The sequence below is a fragment of the Carassius gibelio genome, chromosome B11 (assembly GCF_023724105.1).
Source record: "Carassius gibelio isolate Cgi1373 ecotype wild population from Czech Republic chromosome B11, carGib1.2-hapl.c, whole genome shotgun sequence".
In the NCBI taxonomy this organism is placed as follows: domain Eukaryota; kingdom Metazoa; phylum Chordata; class Actinopteri; order Cypriniformes; family Cyprinidae; genus Carassius; species Carassius gibelio.
In genome coordinates, this window is record NC_068406.1 from 9809030 (window position 1) to 9833126 (window position 24097).

General features: G+C 36.3%; 2 protein-coding genes across 2 annotated transcripts; both read left to right on the forward strand.

Annotated features, from left to right (window-relative positions):
- Positions 1-3386: 3386 nt before the first annotated feature.
- Positions 3387-12897, forward strand: LOC127968647 (nuclear ubiquitous casein and cyclin-dependent kinase substrate 1). The gene is made up of 8 exons (XM_052569961.1): positions 3387-3649; positions 5162-5211; positions 5379-5475; positions 5751-5797; positions 5880-6032; positions 6275-6430; positions 8985-9140; positions 10574-12897. The coding sequence occupies exons 1-8, from the start codon at positions 3633-3635 to the stop codon at positions 10816-10818; spliced, it is 921 nt and encodes a 306-aa protein (XP_052425921.1). The 5' UTR covers positions 3387-3632; the 3' UTR covers positions 10819-12897.
- A 2747-nt stretch (positions 12898-15644) lies between these two features.
- Positions 15645-23599, forward strand: LOC127967814 (solute carrier family 45 member 3). Its single transcript, XM_052568531.1, has 6 exons — positions 15645-15734; positions 16152-16183; positions 17874-18048; positions 20382-21197; positions 21887-22152; positions 22240-23599. Exons 3-6 carry the CDS (start codon positions 17907-17909, stop codon positions 22651-22653), a joined length of 1638 nt encoding a protein of 545 aa, XP_052424491.1. The 5' UTR covers positions 15645-15734; positions 16152-16183; positions 17874-17906; the 3' UTR covers positions 22654-23599.
- The last annotated feature ends 498 nt before the right edge of the window (positions 23600-24097 follow it).

Below are 24097 nucleotides of genomic sequence, written 5' to 3' on the forward strand. Positions count from 1 at the left end.
GAATTTGCATGCTAGGAAGTACTAGTTTGGGGCTGGTCTAGCAGAAAATGTCCCGGGTTCCACTACAAATTATAATCTATTGACAACATGCATGCACTTACAATGGAAGTCCAGGCACTACATTCAAATAAACAAGTTTCAGAAGTTTCGCCACAGGACCTAAAAAAGTAGTGCAATGGGTGCTATCAGTAATATAAAACAGCCTAATCCACAAGTAATCCTCACGACTCCAGTCCATCAATTTAAATCTTACAGTCCAAAACAGCTCTAAACAAATATGATGATGTGAGAGGACAACATGAGATGGAGGAGTTATTATGGACTCTTATTTTGTCCAGAAGTGATTTAATGATAGATTTGTTAAATATGCAGTAGAACATTAACTGATGGACTGAAGGAGTGTGGATTACTTGTGAATGATTGTGATGTTTTTATCAGCTGTTTGGACTCTCATTCTGATGGCACCCATTCACTGCAGAGGATCCACTGGTGAGCAAGTGATGCAATGCTACATTTCTCCAAATCTGTTCTGATGAAGAAACACACTCGTCTACATCTTGGATGGCCTGAGGGAGAGTAAATTGTCAGCTAAATTTCATTTTCGGGAAACTATTTCACATTAAACATGAGATTAGCATTATAAACAACACTTACTAAACCTGTGCTATTCAACTCCTTTCATGACCTTATAAACCCTTTATGTTGCCCCTGATATTTTTATCCACATATAACAGTATAACTTAAGGACAAATTAAACAACTTCAGTTTTATAAACTTCACAGTATCTTTGGTGTCTGTGTTTTTTATGTAGTTTTTACATTTCTTTAAAATAAATGGCTCTTGGTTTGATATTTTGTGCTGTAGAGTACAATAAAGACACTGAATTTTTTACGCATGGCTTAAGCACATGTGGTCAGGTAAACAGACTACAATATACAGAACCCACATACAGAAATTACACAGTCAAGAAAGTTTTTTATATAATCACAATGGTTTTGCACATGAGCTCAGATCACACAGGAAAAACTAAAACTGCATAACAGCCGTATTATTAAAATATCAATTTCTCTAAACAAAACTGGATTACAAATTCATAGCAGTGCCATACTGCCCTCTTGTGTGCTTTTATTAGCCTTGCAACTGTAGAGTGACAATGGACAAGCTACTTACTATCAGTTATGGCATTTTCTGGGGGCATTTAAAAAATTGTGATCAAATTATTAAGATGTTTATATATGTTTCCATTCAAAGCATTAGCTCAACATTTATGAGATCCCTACCTGAATGCATCTTAGTAAATATGCCCAGGTCACATTTCACCCTAGAAGACAAAACATATGTATTATAATCAAAATTATAATTTGCATTAAGAAAATTAAGCATATTTAAAAACAATTGGGATTTTTGCATTGTGACATTTTCCTCTTTTCCAACTACATTATTTTCTTAATTTATTTAGATATATTTATTTAGTAACTTTAACAAAATGCAATCTTCTCAGACAGCAGTCTAAATAACTGATTGTATTAATACTGTTATGATAATAATAATAATAATAATTATTATTATTATTATTATTATTATTATTTTCTTTAGTTTATTTATTTCTCACAATGCAAAAAAAAGTGATTGGTTCTACAAACATTCTGGATTGAAAAAAAAAATAATCTATTTATTTTGGGGGGATTTTGAGAGCAGGTTAGGACACATTTTGAGATATTTTGCATGATTCACCAATATTTAAATGTAGTTTTTACCAGATGAAATAAATGTTTGCGCTGACAAGGATTCTAAGCCCCTTGTATAACAGCAGCTAGTGATTTAATTGCACTCCACTGTACTTTGCCCATGAGCTGTGAGCAAACACAAGTTTATGCATGTGGGCCCCACATCTGTATGGTGTTATAGCCTGCGTGAGCATTTTTTTGCACATGTCCTACTTTTTGTGACAGCAGAGATGTGATTTCTGTGTGCCCTCCAGGGAGAAAAGTGAGTGGTTGCTGTGGCAACAGATGACATGCATCCAAATAAACAAAAACCATATGAGACGACTGACCCTTGATAGTAGCAGATTTCATCCTCGGGAACTCATCCGGCGATGCTTTGGAAGATTAGAGAGGGCTGAAGAAATGCAAACACTGATGGATGGGCAACTAAATAAATAAATCAAATGGATGAGAATCATACCTGGTTGCCATGGAGACATACCTTCTCCTCACTTCAATAACTGCTGAGCGGAGAGGATCCCAGACTGGGGGAATAAAGAGGGAGAAATCCTTATTCCTGGAACAGAAATAAAGAGAAATACACAGTCACTGCATTTCATGTGTGCATAAAAATCCTTTGAAATGATATGTTAGATACATTGACTATGCTGGAATACAGATGCCTTGCAGTCATGTGACTCTGGAGCCTGAATATCAAGCAGCCTGCAACGCTATTCACATTCATTTCCATCTAAATCGCAAGGGTGGATGTTTTAAGCCTTTATAACATAAAAACAAGTGAAGATTGACATTAAAAAATATATATATTATTAAATTTGCAATAAAAAAAAATTAAAATATTATCAAGTTGAGGCACATTTTAGAGTAAAAGTCAGCTAAAATCAATACTTTGTGAGTCTTAAACCTTTCTAAACCCCTTCTTTTCTATGCTCTCAAATCACACATTAATTTACACAAACTTTATTTCAGAGAAAGAGAAAAAAACTGAAAGATCAACAAACTAAGATCATTACTGAGACACAATGTCAATTGATCAAACAGAACAAAGCCAACCAAGCTGAGGGGAGATGGTCTGGGGACATTAGATTAGGTTTACAGCATTTCTTCATAACTGAGAATCATCATTTGGAATGATGAGGGAAGTAAAATATATATTTACATGATTTCTCATTCAAATAATAATGAACATTAACATTCTTATCATATGAATTTAAATAATGGAATATGATATCAGGGTTAAGCAATATTAGGAATGTTTACCGTTAGCATTACTATCAATATATTTGCAGTAATAGTCTACTTAAAATCCCATTTTAGGCCATTATCCTGCAAAAATGAATACACTGGGGGTTTCCATTACTTAAAGCACTTATTAATTTATATTAACTTAATTTCAAAGGAAACAAAGTTGGTCTACACTTAAACTGGGACGTCTTGCATATCGTAAGGGCCTCTTTTTGTTTCTGAACCATGCTGTTTCAACCTATCCGCAAAAGAGGGGGAGGGTAATTGCTTTGGAGACCCTATGTCTGATCGACAGCCGCGAAACCCAATCCCAAATCAAACACTCGTTCAAACTGACCAATAGCGTCGCTCTCTGGGCAAATCTGGCCGAGTGGGCGGGGTTTAAACAACAATTCCCCGCCCACCCTCCAATCGTTAGGTTGAGCGAAGGCTGCAGTTTCAGTTTGTTTTATTCACCATTTTGAGTAGCTGAAGGTACAATTTAAACTAAATACTTTCGTAGAGCAGGAGTGTTTCCCGCATTGTTTCATTTTTTACCACAAGGAGAGGGCGTTGGTTTGGCGACGTCACCTTTAGCCCTCTTGTGTTTTAAAATACCACATTTCGTCTGCATTTTCTTCTGCTCTTTCACAATTTTAACCTCTACAGTATTCCTGCAGAATGGCAAGACCAGTGAGGTACGTGTGTTTCCATCCGTCCTGCTGAGTCCTGGGCTTCACGCATGTGCCAGGCGTCCTAAGCTTCTTGTTTAGAGCTCGATTTCGTAACGTTTTTTGCTCATACGTGAATGTATTTTGCTCGTTGTCCCCTTCCCAGTGGCGGAGGACTGTGTCTTTTATATTTATGGCTAACGTTAGACGTTTCTTAGACAAGGATTCTGCAATCTGATGTTGCTTGTGCATCACCTACCTACATTTCAGAATATATACGTGTTGTGTGAGAAACTCTCAAAGGTTTCGTGTTTCTTTGTGAGAATATGGCTTCCCATTCATCCTCGCCAAAGCGTCAGGAGGGGTAATAAATCCCCTCTGAAGGTGCTCGTTGGCCCTCTCTAGTGATTTTGTAACCTGTTGTGCGCACATATTTGCGCAAATCTATCAGTGATGCAGAAATAATGGGTCGCGAAAGCCCGTTGGTGTTTTTGAACAGGGAAGCACGTTAGAGGGATTTTTTTTATTTTTTGATACCGTTAAATTAACACGACGCGGGTGACGTCAGAGGGGGGCGGGGTGGCTTAGAGCGACCACACCTCCCCCATAATACCACAAAAATATAAAAATTTTATATTCACTCTCCACATTTTGAGTTCAAACGACACAAGCAGATTAGTATATATGGCTAGGTGTTATTTTTATCTACAAAAGATGAAATCCTTCACGCATTCATCATGTATCGACTTTAAAATGGTCCCGCGCTGCCCTCCCAAACATCCACCATTGGCAAAATATACTGGTTTTACAATAAAACTTGAATAAGCTCTGTTATTAAAACACAGATTATGAAAAGAGTCTGACAGTACTAACTATTGTTACTAATAAACGTGTAAATGAGACATTTCCGCCGAACTGATTTCGCAAGCTTAAATTATTATTTCTGATGAAAAGGAAATGGTGAATGACAACATTCCTGGGCATTTTAAAATGTTTTAAAGTATATTGTATTCTGTATAATATCTTTGTGTTCTCTGAATTAATTTTTTTGTGAATAATAGGAGAGAATACTATTCGGTCTCAATACTTAAAAATTGTGTGTTACCTGCCATTTCTTTGTAACTATTTGTCAAATTTACTAGCAATTTCTGGTTGGAAATGGTTTCAACACCATTTCCCCTCTAGTGTATTCAAAATTATAATCCAAAAAGTCTTATTATCCATCTAATTACTTCGAAGTAACTTGTAGCTCTTCAAGCATCTCAACACTGTTGAGTGGCCTGAGTGGTTAAATAGGACAAGACTGCAGTATTAATGAAACCCTCATTGAAATGCTAATTAAGGTACTGTTTAACGATCATTAATTCAAGAAAACATAACGAAGCGAGGCATGTTAAATGAGCTTTAGTTTCCTGAAGAAATGCTGACCACCTTCCGATGGTCTGTAAGCCCTTAAAACGTGAATTAATTCCACATGCACCGCTGCATCACAAATGTGTGCTTGGAAACTCTCTTCACAGTTTGTTGTCTCTCTTACAGGAACAGAAAGGTGGTGAATTACTCCCAGTTCAACGAATCTGACGATGCAGGTAATAAACCATCTCTAAATCCATTGTTTAAGCTTCGGAAAAGTATTAATGTATGTCAACAGTACTAATTGCATGTTTACTCCGTATTGGCATATAAGCATTCATATTATGTAATCAGTTTGTGCTATTGTGTACTTGGTTCAATCTGTCCTTGTTTTTGTCTTCAGATGAGGACTATGGGAGAGAAAAGGAATCAACTAAGAAGATACGTGCTCCACCTCGTGAAATCAAGAACAAGAAGTCTAAGAATTCGCAGGAAGAGAGGCAAGAATCTGTCTATTTTTAGTGTTTCAACAAGTAGTATCAGAATAATGCGTTTTGAATAACTTAATATGTACCAAATGGTGCGAAAGAGTGTATTTCCTGACTGGTTTTCGCATGCGTTCGGATCTCCAGGGAACGCAAACCTTTTTGAGATCCATTTTCTCCTATGACCCACATATGCGGCAGTTAATTATAACTAGGAAATAAATACCACACAGTAGAACGTTTTCTTTCAAAGAGCAAACTACTAACACTCCTTTTCTCTTGTCTTACAGCGAGGACTCCGATGACAAACTCTCCAAATCCAAAAATGATTCAGCAGGTGAATTACGTTAGTTTCATCCACGGTAGTTGAATTATAGATTTATACAAAGATGATTAATCGCTTATCTTGTGTTTTGCAGATGATTTCGGTAGTGATGAAGACAACGACTTTGGAGAGAAAGAGGAAGACGAAGATGGAGGAAGTGACTTTGATGACAAAAAGGCCAAAAAGGGAAAGAAAGCAAAGGCAGAGAAGCCAGGCAAAAAGTCTCTGAAGAGGAAACGAGGTGGAGGTGAGTCGCAGATACACAAGACATGCATTAAACATGAAGCACCAGACGTTAAACTATCAGCATAGTCTAGTCTAAATCTAGTCCTATTTTGGCTAAGAACTGCCCATTAAGACGGAATAAGATCATGTGATCAATATATAAAACAATCACAGTTTAGGAGTGCAGGTGCTGAAATCAGAAATGAAGCATGAATGTAAATATGGGTGCATCTGATATGCATAACACTTGTGATTCCTCTGCAGATGACAGTGATGATGATGATAAAGAGGTGAGCAGGAAACCGAGGCAGGTGAGGCAGGCTGCGTCAAAGGCCGTGTCCAAACAGAGAGAAATCCTTCTGGGAGACGGAGGCAGTGAGGATGAGGAAAAGGATGAGGAACAGCAGGCATACCTGGACCGTAAGTGTGCTAGTTTTTAACTCTGTTGTTAAACTCTAATTAAGCATCATTATTATTAACATCGTGTACAGATGCTAAAGATTTTTGCCTGGCAAAAGATATTGGTGCGTTTACACCAGAAGCGAATGAAGCGTTTAGCGCGAGTGATTTACATGTTAAGTCATGAATAGACATCCTGTGGCGCAATTCATGCTAATGAAGCGGCGCAAAAGACACTATTCTTGTGATAGATGCATGCAAATTTAACATTTCAGTTGTTTTGAAGCACGTTTAAAAAATCTGAAATGTAGCATCCTGTTAACCAATCAGGAGCTTGCTCTAGTAGTGAAGTGATTGCGACGTAGCGAGTCGAGGGAGTATCAAAAACAACAATGGAGAACAAAGTCATCGTCGCTGTATGTGATACCCGGAGCTGTATGATGATACTTCATACTTTTACAGAAACGGGAATAAAAAGGATCTTGCTTGGAAGAAATAGATTGCCGTATTTTCCGGATTATAAATCGCATTTTTTTTCATAGTTTGGCTGGTCCTGCGACTTATAGTCAGGTGCGACTTATTTATAAAAATTAATTTGATATGAACCAGGAGAAATGAACCAAGAGAAAACATTAACGTCTACAGCTGCCAGAGGGTGCTCTATGCCATTGGTTCCCAACCTGGGGTCCGCGCCATGCTTTGAGGTGAACAAAGATGCATAAAATGTTCTACTAATCATTTTATATAAAAATATTTTTTCAAAGTTTTTAAAAAATCATATGCTAACAATGCCAATTTCAATAAAAATTTTGTTATTTCAAATGTAGGCGCATTGCGCGTGGCAAGCGCGCTCATAATGTAAGAGACGCCGACGCGACCACAACAGTGCCCAACATCAAATGGCACACATAATGCAAGCGGAACTAAACTGCTCGTTATTGTGTGGTTGACGGACCGTTTATCAGTTTGGACCAGTGCAGCGCGAGCCGATCGTGATCATGCTGTTACTACACAGCGCTAATAAGAGATCCAGTAAAGAAAGCATTTGAATTTGCCACAGAAGTAATAACATCGCTGCGAGATCTAGAGAGAAACATTCACATTTCTCCGTTATTAACGGATCAAACAGCGCGTGGAAACCAGGAAGAAACATTGTGCCGTGAATGAACTATCCAGTGTCCAGATCTGCAACATTCACCATGGATTTACTGTAGTAACACTAACCGAACCATGAAAGTTTGGCAGGAATAGTAGGCTATAATGCCTTCAAGTAACATTACGACGGTTTTATTTTGACATGAATACAATTGCTGCCCTCAAATGTTAATCTGAAATAAAATAAACCTTGGTTTATAACTACTACAATTTCATTTTTTCCAAGAAGATGTTTTGTTTTATATGCTCATAAGAAGAATCAATTTTAGCTCCAGAATTACTCCAAGTAAAAAATATCACACTTTATTATGTTAGTTTTAATATAAAAAAAAGAAATCAAGGAAATTTCTCTGGCATTTCTTTTTGCGGTATCAAAAACGTACCTAACCGTACTGTGACACAATTGTATCTTATCGAACCGAACCATGAATTTTGTGAACCGTTACACCTCTATATATATATATATATATATATTAGTGCTGGGAAAAATTTTTTATTGCATCCAAAATAAAAGTTTGTGTTTGCATCATATATGTGTGTGAACTGTGTATAATTATTTTGTATATAAATACACGCATATGCATGTATTAATTTAATTTGTTTTGCATGTATAAACATTTATACATAATTTATATTATATATAAATAGAAATAATTTATATATAAATAAAAAAAAAATATTAAATATATACATGCATATGTGTGTATTTATATATACAAAATAACAATCATGGATTGTTAAATATGTACATGGGGGGGCCCCAAGGAAAAAGGTTGGGAACCACTGCTCTATGCTTCCAGAGATGCTGCTAAGTGCTCCTGTAGTCTACACTGAGCAGCGTACAGCGTAGATGGTAATGTTTTCTCTTGGTTCTAAATAAATGCGACTTGTATACGTTTTTTTCCTCGTCATGGCGTATTTTTGGACTGATGCGACTTATACTCAGGTGCGACTTATAGTCCGAAAAATACGGTAATTGAATAAAGACCAAAGATTACCTGTTAGATTTACCCAAAGCAAATTATATTTTATGTTGAACCACTAAAGAGATTTCAGAGTCAGCGGCGAATGTCAGAAGGATGTCGAGTTGAGAGTGCTCTTATTTTGAGAGTGCATATTATGAAGCCAGTAATATTTTGAAAATGATCCGAATAAATTGTGGTTGAAATCCTAAGGCTGCATGAACTCAACTGCAAAAGCCCCTCCCTTGACCCAAATTTGCGTCTTTTGTAAAGTTAATTTCCTGCGCGAATGAAGCAAATGAACTCAAAAAGCATCCAACTACGTGCGAATAGCACAATTTATTTGTGCAAGTCGCATCTGGTGTGAACGCACTGTAAAACATATTGAATAATAATCTAAGCCTTTTTACTTAAGCCAGTAATAAGGCACTCATATATTACAATTTTCTCTGTTGCAGAAGAGTCAGGCAGTGACGAAGACTTCATGGTGGATGATGATGATGACAGCGACTATGGGCACTCCAAAAAGAAAGGCAAAAAAGTAGTGCCGAGAGGAGGAAGGAGAGTGGAGAAGAAGGACAAGAAGTCCCCTAAACCCCGACTAAAGGCCACAGGTAACCACTGCCACTCTTGAGTCTTCAATATCTCTTTTTGTGTTCCACGTAACAAAGAATATCATACAGGCTTGAAATTATCTATAAGTGATGTTAGCATTAAATAATGACACGTTATCATTTTGGGGTCAACTATTCCTTTAATTTTCTCATTTAAGTAGTGTATTGTTTAAAAAGGTTGTTGGCCGGAGGCTGTTGAATATATGCCAAATATTTAGAAGTTTGATTAAACCTACTGCACAACAGTAATATTATGAAATAAGTACTATTTTGAAATAACATTTTTGTTTTAAAGGAACACTCCAATAGTTTTGAAAAAAAAAAAAGGCTAATTTTCCAACCTCCCTGGAATTAAACGGTTGAGTTTTACCCTTTTTGAATCCATTCAGCTGATCTCGGGGTCTGACGGCAGCACTTTTAGCTTAGCTTAGCATAGATCATTAAATCTGATTAGACCGTTAGCATCTCGCTCAAAAATGGCAGGAAGGTTTCTATATTTATCCTATTTAAAACATGACTCTTCTGTAGTTACATCGTGTACTAAGACCGACAAAAAATAAATTAGAGCAAGATGCTAACAGTTTAATAAGATTCAATGATCTATGCTAAGCTAAGCTAAAAGTGCTACCATCAGACACGGAGATCGGCTGAATGGATAAAAAAATTGTAAAACTGTAAAATTGTAGTTGGAATATGAGCCTATTTTCTAAAAAAGTGGAGTGTTCCTTTAATATGTGAAAATCAAAGTCCTTTCAGGCAAGTCGTGCCCCTCGGCCTCCATCTTGGCAATGCCTCCGGGCAGCTATTTCGGAATAACAAGACCAGCTCCTATCTAAATGAATGGGCAGAGAGTCAGAACTGCACTTTCACTGGTCACCAGGACATAGAAATAGCAGTGAAATATGATAAAAATCGCTGAACATTTTTGATGACTTTGCCCCAAAATAAGGTTTAAAACGCATGCGCAAGGGTTCCTCAACTGTGCGCATACGTCAGTGGAATCAGTCGATGGGCTTAAATGTTTCCCAGTTTGACTGTTAAAAGCAGATGATTGGCTTTCCAGCAGGAGGGGCGGGACATGTGCATACAACCGCCATCTTTGCCGTTACGGGTTTTCCTTATATAGTTGTATTGAGGAAGTGGCATGTCTCTTATAAACTGTCTCTGGTGAAAATGTAATATTCATGTAATGGCAGAGCTGAATTTTCATCATCATTACTAGCGTTCAGTGTGATCCTATAGAAATCATTCTAATATTTTGATTTGATGCACGAGAAACATTTATTATTATGATCAATATTGACACAATTGCTGCTGCTTCTTTTTGAATTTTTTCACAATTCTTTGATGATCTTTATCCTTCCTGAATGAAACATTAAAAAAATATATATTATTGATCCCAAACTTTATAAACGTGTTTGTTTGTCCCTCAGTGAACCCCAGCCCTATGAAAGGCAAAGGGAAAGGTCGACCGAGTTCTACTAAAGCAGTGGAGAAATCCTCGCCCAAAGACGACGAGGAACCCGAGAGCCCTCTTGAAGATGAGGAGGAGGAAGAAGAGGTGGAGAAGAAGGAGTCTCCTCCATCCAAAAAGACGAAGGATGAAGCCCCTGAAGACGAGGAAGAAGATGAGGAAGAGGACGGCTCAGAAGAGGAGGCTCAATCCGGGGAAGACTAGCCATGTTACTAACCTTGTCCCTTTATTCTATTTCCCTTTACCCTTTTTTTTTTTTTTTTTTTTTTTTTTTTTGTTTGCTTTTCAGATTTTTTTCAGTGTCTGTTGTGGCCTGGCTCAATGGCTTGAACTTTTTTTTTTTTTTTTTTTTTTTTTTGTTTTTTTAATTTCCATATCGCGAAGGACATTTTCCCAGAACTTGTGAGCGTATATATCTATATATATTATTGAGTAAAATGTGTCTGAGTCTGTTTATTTATGGGTGTATAATCTTGAGGGAAGCCCATCGTTACAAACCAAGTAGTGTCGCTGCTCGCCCAGGGTGATCACATGACCGAATTCTCCCAAAATGCTTTTGCTCGTTTATTTCTATAACCTGTATAAAGCGTAGGGTTCACTCTGCATTGTTGCGGCTGATGGTCCTCATTCATAAAATGAATTGCTGTATAAAATGTTCGTAAAACCATTCGTGTGTAAAGTATCGCAACCGAGGGCCTCACTCAAAAACAAAAGTGTGAACACAATTGTTTACAAACTGTTACAGCCGATTAGATTGTGCTTGTTTTTACCAACAAGCACCGTGTTGTTGCATTCAGTTTGTTTGCAAAACCGCATTTGCGAAACTTACCACAAAATACAGCAATTTACCTATGAAAAGTTTTGCAAAGTTTTACAACAGCGTTTCCCTGAATGAGATCCGATGCGTTTGTTGTGTAGTGACTAGAAAGCCATTTGTTAGAAAGTTTCGTAATAGTTGACAGCGTTTGTTTTTATACTAGCGGTCAGGGTCGTGCTTATCCGAGGATTCGTTTTGTATTTATTCAACATGCGCTTGCAGCTCTTTACATGTTGATCATCAGCTGAAGATGGAGAAATTAATGCTATCTAAAGCTCATGTTTGAGACTTTCTTTCGTCGTGGTACACATTTTATCAAGGGTTTGCGATTCAGTTTGTAGTTTTACCTTTTAAATAAACTGTCTCGATTTGTGTAGTATAAACAATAATGTTGTCACTGTTTGAATAGAATATCCTGGGTTAAAAAGGTCAATTTCTGTTTATGAAATCTGCAGAATTTCCACCGAAAATCTTAAAGCTTTGTACCTCAGTTTGTTGTGCACTTATAATGGAAGTCTTTACAGCAACAGTACAAGGTTTGCTCCCTTGTAAGTGCATTTGTTTGAGATATGATTTTGAATTATTTTCTGTGATAATCTGTTCTGCAGATTTCATTCATTGAGCTAAGCTTATTTCGAACCTGGAATATTTCTAGATTCATGCTCATTTCACTCTGAACTTTTATGCGTGTTTTTTTTTTTTGTTTGTTTTTGTTTTCGTCCACCAGATCATCTCGCAAAAAGGCTGCAGTACGAATGCTTTCATCTCTTCTCTCTAAAGAGGCACGCAGCGAGTGTTCTGAGATCGGGCTTAAAACGGTTAATTGCACGAGAAATGTGAATCGAGAGTCTTGCTCACAGTTTCTGCCTTACAAAGCCTGTTTTTTTTTTTCTTTTCTTTTTTTTTATTGTACCGTGAAGCTAAACGTTCAGAAACCGGGACTTGTACCGTTTTTTGTCCGAGATTGTATTGCTGTTGTTGAGGGATCTCTTCAGCCGAGCAAATGTTTTAAAAAGTCCAATGTTGTTTTTCTTCAGTCCTGGATCAGATGCATCTGTGATGTGACCGAGAGGCATATTTGCACTCTGAGGATGGAGAAGAATTGTACCATTCATACCTTATGTGTGTTTGCTCATTAAATATATATTTCTGTTGCTGCTTGTTTTTAATTTCAGACACATATGATGTATATCCCATGATGCATTTCAAGGGGCTTTTCTGTCTACAGCGCATACATGGCATTCTGACTAGGTTCGATCCTTTCTGCCAGGCATCTCTGAATAATTTCCACTCGTGCTGTCTATAAATTGGTTTTTAACCTAGCTGTCCAAAAATGTATGAATGTTTTGTTTTTTGTGCTTGATTTAGGTTTGTTTCTTTCTTTTTTCTTTTTTCTCAGATTTTTTTTTTGTATTGTTTGTTTTTTTAAGAAAAGAAATAAAATGTATCTTCATTTTAATGAGTAACTCTTGTACTGGTGTCTTTTTGTGCAACATCTTCCTTTAAGATCCACATTTCAATCCAAGCTTTAGATGAGTTTGTTTGTTTGTTTTTGTTTGTTTTGTTGTCATGAAAGATCTGGAGAAATGTAGCATCCTAAATTTCAGAAATCGGAAAACTGGTTTAAAGTTGAAAAGTCTTAATGTTGGAGTTGTTTCCTACAAACATGCAGATTTTTGTTTCACAATACCTTGTTGGACTGGAGTGGTGTGGGTTACTGCAATGTTTTTATCAGCCATTTGGACTCTCATTATCACGGCACCCATTCATTGTAAAGGAGCCACTGGTGAGCAAGTGATGCAATGCCACATTTCTTCAATTCTGCTCTAATGAAGCAAAATCATCCAGATCTTGGATGGCCTAAAGATGAGTATGTTTTCAGAAAATGACAATTTTTGGGTGAACTATTCCTTCAAAAGAAAATTTTACTGCACTTTAGAGATCTCAAATGATGACAAAACTGCATGTTTCTAAAAAAAAAAAAAAAAGAAAGGAAAAGAAAAACAATCACATGCATAATGCATAGTTGTCTGAATTATTTGAGAATAACGGGGATATTTGAGACACTCATGTTGCTAGTATAATTCTTTAACATATGAATTAAGATAAAATTAAGATTTAGAGTTTAGAAATAGCCGGAATACAAAGTGCTTATTTTGCAGTTACTACTAAAACCAACTTGATTTGAGTAGTTTTTAAGATTAAGATTTAAAGTTTGTAATTATATCGTTGTTTCCATACACATCTAGTCGTCAGCAGTCGCGATACTAAATTCCAACACATGATGGCAGTGTAGTAAAATCTGTGTAAGTCAAGACGTGCAAGCCACATTTGTGCGTTTTTAAGTATATGTTTCTGGTATCCGTACTTTACTACAACTTTAGTTTTACACCTTTATTTATTTATTTTTACACATGATCAATAGGCTATTATTTCTTGTCACTACGCACAAGAGCAAGAAGAATGTCGATGTCGACATAACTGAGGAATTAGAAACATTCCCAGGCTGTACAGAGCGGCAACTATGAAAACCAGTCTGTATGATGAATAAAATTGCAATGTGTGTGAGCCTGTTTGCAACCCTGTTGTCAAACAGAGAACATTTAATGATATGTTATTTATCTAAATTCAATTAACAGTCGAGTGTAAAAAAAATAAATTCCTTTTGTGGTCTGACATGGTTTCATATCAGAGAATGAGGAAGAAATCATTAGGCCTAGGCCTGTATTATTCTGTAAATTGATAGAATTGCATTATAAGTATATTATATTCGTATAAAAATACCCAAGATGACTTGAAGAACACAGATGAATCATATATTGTAGCAATTGTATGTTTATTGTTTTGTCTGTACCCACATTTTATTCAGTTATTGCCATAGTTGGATGCCTTTTTCCATATACGGGACTTCCTGGAACGTCATAAGTTTTATTACTTCTACATAAGTTTTATATTACCCCTTAAGGGTGCCCTCAGATTACATTATGAGTGTGAGTGTGGAAAAAATATGATAAATAAGTTTCTGGAAAAAGGGAAGTTTAAGAGTGACTTTAAAAAAAAAAAACCTGAACTTGTAAAACAAAGAGTGTGAAAATGTCAAGTTAGTCTGCTTGAAAATGAGAAACAAACAAGACTTTTAACCATTAGGTGTTTGCAATTATGTTTTCTGGCTCCAAAAAGTATTTCTTATTTCCTGTTTATCAAATATTTTTAAATAATAGTTAAAATAAATAAATACTTCTCAGTAGTAAATAAATGTAAAAAGTATGCATAAATGTAAATATGTGATCCTGTAAATGTGAAACAGCTGCTCCAATATGCTCAAACAGAAGAAACTTCTTTCTAAGGGCGCAGTTTCTTTCATTTTACTAAAAAGGTGTTGAAATTTGACGTATGCAATGGTATTATGGATTTCTCGAAAGGAAAAAAAAAACTGAACCATCCACATTTCTTTCCTCCAATGGGTGGGTGCTTAATATTACGTTAAACAGTGACGTCTGACATGCTGAATGATGGCTGACTACGACTTGTATACATTTTTCTACAAATCCTGTCATACGTGCACAAACTGACAGTCACCACTTATAAGCTATTACTAAATATTGAAGTTTTTTTTTTTTTTTTGTAAAGTTGCTTTGTAACAATTTGTATTGTAAAAAGCGCTATACAAATAAACTTGACTTGAAATGCTACAGCCCATCTAAACCTTGTACAATTACATGCAGTTTATGACATTAATTCATTAAGAGAGTGCACAGAATATTTATACTCCTAAAATTAATTTGTCACTGCAATATTATTTAATAGAACGATAAAAACAGATGAATGATGATTGAAAGGAAGAAAAGCAGACAGACACAGATAGATAGATGGATGGATGGATGGTTAGATGGATGGATAGACAGACAGACAGATAGCTAGATAGACAGATGACAGACAGATAGACAGAAGGAGAGCTAGATAGACAGATGATAGACAGTGTAAACAGTTAGAGCAAATCGTCACATCCCATTTAGTGTTAATAATCCATTAAAGGAAATTATTCTATAAAAGCAGACACACCTGTTGGACTTAAATGGCTTTAATTCATGACCCGCTGCAAACCCAGAAAGAATGTTGAAGATCGAGTACAGTCTCTGTGATGTGGTTTCCAGACGTGTGGGTTCTCACAGCTCATCCCACCCACTTCCTGCGCAGCTTCTCAAACTTCTGCTGATGTCACTGCACTTTCACATTCACATGGGATTAGTTAAAGTAACAGGAGATCACATCACTAGCTGACCCTTACAGATGGAAATGAAATGCAAGTATCTCAAATGTTGTTTTTTGTCTATGAGTGTGTTTTATTTTTATTCATTTATTTACTATTATTTTTTTTATTTTTTTTGTTATTATAATTTTTTTTTTGTAACAGAATAATTGATAATGTATAGCTTATGATGCCCATGTGGCTGTAAAACCATATATTTATCAAATAGATCACCGTCATTATATTGTTGTTTATTATAGTTTTAATTTATTCTTCTTAAATGTCATATGTAACTGGGTAAATACTGATACTTTTTTGTTTTTGTATTCCTTTACAAACCAGTAAAAATTATATTTTTATTCATTAGGCTCAAATAATATTATTTATATGTTAAAATGCTTGTTATATTTATCCTTAAACAGGTGTATTCAGAATATCAATCTAAGAATTTTTTTTATATTTTTTTTTCAGGACCTGAAGTTCTCTGTCAGAGGCAGCTTCAGGTAAGATGTGACGTGCATCGGTGCTTTTTCCTTTCTAAAACCTTTTCATGGCTCAGTTATGTTCAACTCCGTTTACTTAAGACTTTGTACTCTCAGCTGAGGCAGGAGTCCAGTGTATGTGGCTGACAGCAAAATAAAAGAGTGTCACTCCTTAAAGTTAAATCCAAATGTGTTTGCACTTGTTGTGCCTAAAGACATTTCTCCTTCCTTCCCAATAATCTGTCAACGCGCTGTGACATGAGGAACTTAGCAGTTACTGTTAATGAACAAGTCATATTCACAAGAAGGTTCTGAACTTAAGTGACCTCACACTATTTCTGTACATAATATAGTCATATTTCAAAATTATGAATGGTGCATTTTAAAGATATACACTAACATATGTTTGGGTAAAATTGTCAATGCTTTTAAATGAAGTATTGTATGCTCACCAAGGTTGCATTTATTTGATTACAAATACTGAGTTAAAAAAATGTTTAAAATACAGTAAAAACAGTAATATTTGTGAAATATTACTACAATTTAAAATAACTTTTCTATTGTTATTTGTTTTAAAATGTAATTTAATTATTTGAGTCACATGACAAAAAAAAACTATTGTTATTACTGTTGCAAGTGTTGTTTATTATGTACTGAAAGTAACAAAAGTCACTTTTTGTATGTCTTTTCTGTAATTTTTGGTCAATTTAATGAAGCAGTTAACAAAAGGATAAAAAATATATATTAAAACGTAATATTAATATAAGAAATAACTAATAACCCCAAAAGATGTATACAAATCAGGCAACTAAATCATCAGATTTAGTTCAATATAGAGATCAACTATTATTTATATATAAGCAGTACAACAGATTCTGCCAAAATGTATGAATATACTTAATAACACTAACAATAATGAGATCTCTGTTCTTAATTGACAAGAAAGTATGTCACACAGCATAAAAACTCTTAATGATCCCCAAAAAAAAAAAAAAAAACATGCTTCATTTCCTTGTACTTACCAGCTTTCGTGAGATTCACTTATTAAGTGAAACATTAAATTGACTACATACAGACATGCGTCCTTCGAACACTTTTGTAATTCACATCAGCGTGGACAGAACAGGGAACTCAGATTTCTCCAAACCATGGCCAAATATTCCATGAGTCTGTTATACCGGAGGTATCTGAGAAATAAAAGCAGCGGCCTTCCAGAAGCCACAAGCAAAGCTAAACTGAAACTGAAGAAATCGCCTACACTGCTGAAATGATTGATATGCTATTTTTGTTTATTGTTGTCATGCCTTTTACATTTTTTGTCACAAATAAGACCGTGTTCAATCGTAATTGATGTACGCTGATCAGTACATACTGCTCCTCACAGCTAAAGTCAAAGATCATCACCTGAGTGCTAAGAAACTCATCAATATTTTATAGTCCTAAACAAACACATATGTTGACTGAAGGGGTGTAATATTCTGTCACACATCCTGCTGTCAACGGTCATAATCACAAGACTGGAACATAGGAAGCAGGTTGGCATTCTTAGGCAATTTTCATAAGTAAAATTCTTGAGTAATGAGCCATATGATTCACAATATTAAAAGTTTTCTGGTAGCTTTGTGTGAGCAAGAGCATGTAACCGACATCATAAAGTGCTTTAATGTAAGAATATTCCAGTTTGGCTAAACATCTTCTCTCATCACTGCAGAGTTTGGAGAGGTGAAGAGTGGATCATCTGGACATGCATGGCAGGATCTCGCAGTTGTTCTTGATTAATGTATTAACATGTGGTCTGGAGGTATGTTTGGCTGCTGGGACCATCTACATCCCACCTCTGCTGCTGGAGGCAGGGGTGGAAGAACGATTCATGACCATGGTACTGGGTAAGTTATTTTTTTTCACAGGTCAGTGGTGTGGCCAAGTTATTAAAGATCTGGTCTGAAAACCAAATATTTTGAAGGTGCTGGAATGACTTAGCGTGAGCTCCAATGTTTTAAAATGGCGGGCACGTGAAGCAGTAGCATAGCCAGAAAAGAGACTCTGGGTGTGCATTTGAAAATCTGGGTGTGCCACATTTATTGTCAGATTACTGTGCAAAATTATGGGATAGTATTTTTGTCACACTGCTTCCGTCCAACCATACTCATAGTGATAATTTGCAGGTCGTGTCAAAATGTAGTTAATTGTTAAATGTAATAATTTTCTTCCAAATACGATAATTTTGAACTTCTGGTACGATACTTGGACATTTCCAATCTGGCAATACTGTCTGTTGATGTTGGGCCCGGGGAGGGAGAAACATCCTCATCAGGTGTAACGTTAGGCCTTGTGTCCGGCTGTCCATCAAGCCGAGGTTTTTTGCTGAAAAAAAAAAAAAATTAAGAAAGGAGCTCTGCGACATATTGCTAGCCAGCAATGTGCAATCAAAAATTATCTGTTTATAACAGACTGCTGGGGTCACAGTCAGCTGCTGTTTTCTGATTGGTTGGCAGTCCAAATGTCGGCAGCTATATTTTAACAAAAATAATTTAAAATGTAAATTACATTTTAACATTTTTAGCATTATTGCACCATATATTGGATTCTTATTTCTGTGCCCCTGAGAGTATGATTTAGAATGTTCAGTGACGTCACAGAACTGCCAGATTCAAACCATAGACAGATTCAAACAGCTTTCGCGCGTTGGCTGGCACTGAGCCAGAGACGGACGCGCTCAGCGCTTGTCATATATCACAATTAATATGCAGTGTTTTCAACCACATAATGTTTATTTTAGGTTTCATACATTTAAATATACATAATCACTAGTAAAACAATACATTGGTAGTTTGTAAAATACACACTGATGTCTAGGGAAGCAGCAAATACTATTTCATATGTAATTTGCAGACGTGTTTTATTCATATAGACACACATAGCAGAACAATAAAGTTTACTTTATTCTTCGTCCAGTTCAACAGCCACTTACATTCAAGAGTAAGATAATTATATATATAAATCAAGATAATTTATAAAGGTTTTTAAACGAAGAATCGGAATATCAGATAGTTGACATGGTAAGCAAGTTTGTGTATATATTTTAAATAATTGTAAAAAAAATAAAAATAAAACGAAAACCGATACATCTTTTAGTGGCTGCGGTGTGTCACGTGACAATCATGACGCGTCGCCATGGAAACAAGGGGTCAGTTAAAATATTTGTAATTTACGCGTGAAAGGGTTGATTTAAAAATATCGTTGATATAAAAATAACAATAGCCCAAGTTTAGTAAACATTTTTATTGAGACTATAAAAAATTCTGCATCTATTTTTGGATGTGCCAGCTGCCACTGTGGGTGGCATAGGCACACCCTGACACACCCGTGGTTACGCCACTGACGTGAAGTAATACATGATTTGCGCAAAGAATGAGAATACTTCTGAATACATACTTCATCAGAAATATGTAAAATATGAGTTGTCAAATACAGATAACAAGTTCCTTAAAGGACATGACGTATCAACATGTTTCCAAAAAGCGCTATTCAACGCTCCTTAAACGCTGACGTAAAAACAAACGTACTATAAGCGACACATGCGTTGTTCGATTCATGAACAGATGGTTCTAATGAGCCGGTTCTTTTGATTTGAACCAGACTGGCAAATCCGTCTGCCGAATCTTTACTGAGTGAACTAAAATGAATCGAATCCGCCAGACTGGGTTTCTGAAACGTGAAGCATTTTAACATGGAAACTGTTCCATTCTTTGACGATTGCGTAACATACATCAAGTTCACATTTTTGTGGTAACATGTGAATCACTTGCTGACCCGCGAATTTCACGTCAATGCATTGTCACTTCTATTCCTTGGGCTTTTAAACGTTTTATTGCCAAGAACACCCAAATATGTTGATCTCCCTGTGAGGGGCCTCTTTTCTAAAGTATAGGCTACAGACAGCTGTATGTATCTTTTTTTTTTTTTAATTATATAATAGCTACTATGTCGTCTTTTTCAGTAATTAATTATAACGTATTCAATAATTACAAATAAAAAAAATGATTTAGTGATTCAATATATTGTAATGAAATTAAATAAATAAAATTGTACTGTATTGTATAACATTTCTTACAGAACAAAAAAAAAAAAAAGCCATACAATATAGATTTAGCAGAAACTCACATCCATAAAATTAATTTACATTTGATGTTTTATGATTTTTTTTGTTTTATTTCAGCTGTGGGACCTGTGCTGGGGCTGATCGCTGTGCCTCTTATTGGTTCGGCGAGTGATAGCTTGAGAAGTAAATATGGTCGCAGACGTCCCTTCATATGGGTGTTGTGCATTGGTGTCCTGCTCGGTCTCTTGATCATCCCGCAGACGTCCACCCTCGTCACCCTACTCACAAAACAACAGCAGCACTGGCTGGAGGTCCCGCTGCTGGTCCTTGCCATTTCTTTGATGGAATTCTGTGGTCAGGCCTGCTTCACACCTTTGGAGGCCTTGGTTTCTGACCTCTTTCCTGGAGAAGAGGAGAGTCGCAAGGCTTTCTCCGTCTACTCCCTCATGCTCAGTCTCGGCGGATGCATTGGCTACCTGCTGCCCGCAGTTGACTGGACCACTTCAGATACCGTTGTCTACTTGGGTGGACAAGAGGCCTTCATCTACATTGTTCTGACCTTAATTTTTCTCGCTTGTTTGATGGGCATGGCCTTCATCTCTGAGGAGCAGACGGGACGAGAACTTCTGGGGGACGCTGAGGTTCCCAGAAGGCATGAAAACCTGAAGACTTGCTGCTGCCCTCGTGTGGCATTCCCCAGATTTCTGTTTTTGCGAAGGACATTCTCTAGTCTCCTTTCTGTGGTCCCCCGAATCTACTTGCTGTGCAGTCGCATGCCAAAAGTAATAGCAAGGCTGTTTGTTGCCGAGTTGTGCAGTTGGATGGCACTTATGTCCTTTATGCTCTTCTACACGGACTTTGTCGGAGAGGGATTATATAACGGGGTTCCCAGTGATGAGCCAGGCTCTTCGGGAAGGATACTCTATGATGAAGGTGCAGGTTTATCTGTAATATATACATAAATATATATCAAAAAAAATACTGACATTGTATATCATATAAACCTGTTTTAAGAGAATGGCAAAAGACAAAAAGGTACAAAATCTCTCACTGGGGCAGTACTCTTTAGGGGTAAAAAAGGTACAAAAGATATGTAACCTTACCCTTTTGAAAAGGCACAGGCCAGTGACAGCTTTTGTACCTTTTTCCCTGTGAGTGTATGTCACCTTACTGCACTTGCAATTGTTTCTTCACTTGTTTTACATTTAAACAACGAAAGTGTGGAAAGAAATCTCTACCAGTGCAGTAAAACTGAATATGTTTATGTTCAAGATGAGACTATACTCGCAGTTAATTTATTTCAGTTAGTGTTTGCGTGTTGCTGAGCTAAAAGTAAATTCATTCATACATGCACACACACACACGCACGCACACACGCACACACACACACACACGCGCACACACACACACACACACACACACACACACACAAACACGCACGCACGCACACACACACACACACACACACACACACACACATTCCGGTTAGTAATGTGAAATAGACTCTAGAGAATTAATTTATTACTATGAATTATTATGCATATACATATTACTAAATATACTACAGTAAAAGTTTACAAATGTAATCTAAATATGTTGATGTTATTTTTATGGTACTCCAGGTGTGCGAATGGCCAGCCTGGGTCTTTTCCTCCAGTGTGTGACCTCTGTGATCTTCTCATTGCTTATGGAGCGTATGGTGTTGTGTGTTGGAGTCAGAAAGCTGTACCTGAGCAGCGTGATCCTGCTGGCTGTGAGTACAGCAGTTATGACCGTGTCCCACAACATTATACTAGTCACCATCATGGCCGCTGCTACAGGATACACCTTCTGCACCCTGCAGATTCTGCCATACACACTCACATGCCTGTACCACTCAAATACTCAGGTAATGACTCCAAACAAAACCTTGTGCATTCGTATGACTTCCACGTTAATGTTTTTATCCTCACCAGCTGCACTTCTCAATTCCTAGGTGTTTTTCTCCACCGAGAGGCGCAAAATTCCTCTCAGGGAGGAAGATCTAATGTTAATCAGATCAGAGATGCCATCCTCCACTAAGCAGAAAAGAACTAATGGGTGTGTCAGTGGGTATCCAGGTGCAATACCCTTCCAGAGCAATATAAAAAACTCACAATCACTTGATCTGCATGTGTCTATCGCCTTGGAGCCACAACCTTCAGCCGTCAGAGGCATGGGCACAGACATCGCCATTTTAGACAGTGCCTACTTGCTGTCTCAGGTGCTGCCGTCCCTCTTTATGGGCTCAATCGTGCAGCTCTTCCAGAGTGTGACGGCATACATGGTCTGTGCGTCTCTGTTGAGTCTGGTGGCTGTGTATTTCTCCAGTAAGATCGTCTTTGAGAAAGCGGACATTGATACGAGATGACTGAGATGTTACCAACACAGCAACAGACTCTGGATAGTGACAAGCACTATAAAGGGCAGCTGGTTCTGTTTAGTATTTTTGAAAAGAGAAATGGCAATGTGCAATTGAACGCATACAGGTAATTTATTAGAAAAACAATTTGCTTTATGTATTCGGCAAACAATATATGGTCATACATTTACCTTATTTGAGTCTTAAATTATTTGTCACTCAGAACTATTGTTATGTAACATGTGGCTTATAATATTATATTTGCAATATTGCACAATTGTGTACCTATTAAGGAAAGCAATTAAACAAGTAACAATGAAGTATTAGAAGATTTGGGTGTATGGAAGTGCAGAAAAGTAAACATGCTGAATGTTTAAAGTGAAGATGAGTAAGAGTTTGGGGTTTTTTAATATTGTGACACGGCCCTTATGATTTAGATCTTAATGGTTTATTTATATAATATTTTATAACACATTTGTTTTGGAAGACACATAACTCTATGCATAGCATTTAATTCCAAACAATGTCTGTATAGTTAGGTAATTTTATGTTTTGTTTCTAAGATATAGCCTAATGTTGCTTTCTTTCAGCACCTTAATCTAAAAGATAAAAGCTATTTGCAATCTATATTAATTAAAATAAAATCTAATAAACGTATACTGCATTTTATAATTGAGGTCTGGCTATGTAAGGAATAGCATAATATAATTTTTAGCCATAGCATAGCCAGCCACCTCTTGACTTGTGATGGGTGGCATCAGACAGTTCTTTATCAACTACTGCCATCTAGTGTCTCTATAGCAGTTGCTTTCCCCATTTTTTTCAGCACAGACATTGTTACCCATATTTGCTCCATCATTCACTCAGTTCTCTTATATTTCCATGTTTTTCTTAATTTTTTCCTTTTCTTTAAATTTTTTTGCCAATGTATTATGCATAATAAATAAATAAATAGACTTTATGCATCAACTTGATTTTTTTTGTGACAATATGAATGAATAAATAATTAAACAAACAATACACAAATAAATGAAAAAGTAGGTAGCAGTAAATAGCAGTATTTTCATGATATTTATGATAACTATATTTTTTTAATTATAGAAATTTATCATTTAACTTTCAAACATTTCATCGACATTTTCTTGAAATAACTATTTGGATTACGCGTTTTCGATTTTTTTATTTATTTTTTATTATTATTATTTTATACTATGGCTGCATTTAAAACTTGTGTTTGTGTGGTTCTGGAACATAATTCGGGTTTTAATGGGCTAAACATTTTGCTTGTAAATGCTGCATGCAAAACAAGAAATGCATCAAGACCTGATTTATTATTATTAATATTTTTTTGCTTTCGTTGGATGTTTTTCATATTCTTATAAATAATTCATGAGTAATTTTACTCTAACCAATGACGTACCTCGTTTTGGGGCGAGCCCCCGCCACGCAACCA

What these genes read in the sequence shown, in the direction of transcription:
- LOC127968647 (XM_052569961.1), top strand. An exon ending in AAGAATTCGCAGGAAGAGAG is followed by an intron (nt 5,476 to 5,750) that starts GCAAGAATCTGT and finishes CTTGTCTTACAG; the next exon opens with CGAGGACTCCGATGACAAAC. An exon ending in ACCCCGACTAAAGGCCACAG is followed by an intron (nt 9,141 to 10,573) that starts GTAACCACTGCC and finishes TTTGTCCCTCAG; the next exon opens with TGAACCCCAGCCCTATGAAA.
- LOC127967814 (XM_052568531.1), top strand. Translation starts at nt 17,907, where the DNA reads ATGCATGGCAGGATCTCGCAGTTGTTCTTGATTAATGTATTAACATGT. An exon ending in ATTCATGACCATGGTACTGG is followed by an intron (nt 18,049 to 20,381) that starts GTAAGTTATTTT and finishes GTTTTATTTCAG; the next exon opens with CTGTGGGACCTGTGCTGGGG. An exon ending in TGTACCACTCAAATACTCAG is followed by an intron (nt 22,153 to 22,239) that starts GTAATGACTCCA and finishes CTCAATTCCTAG; the next exon opens with GTGTTTTTCTCCACCGAGAG.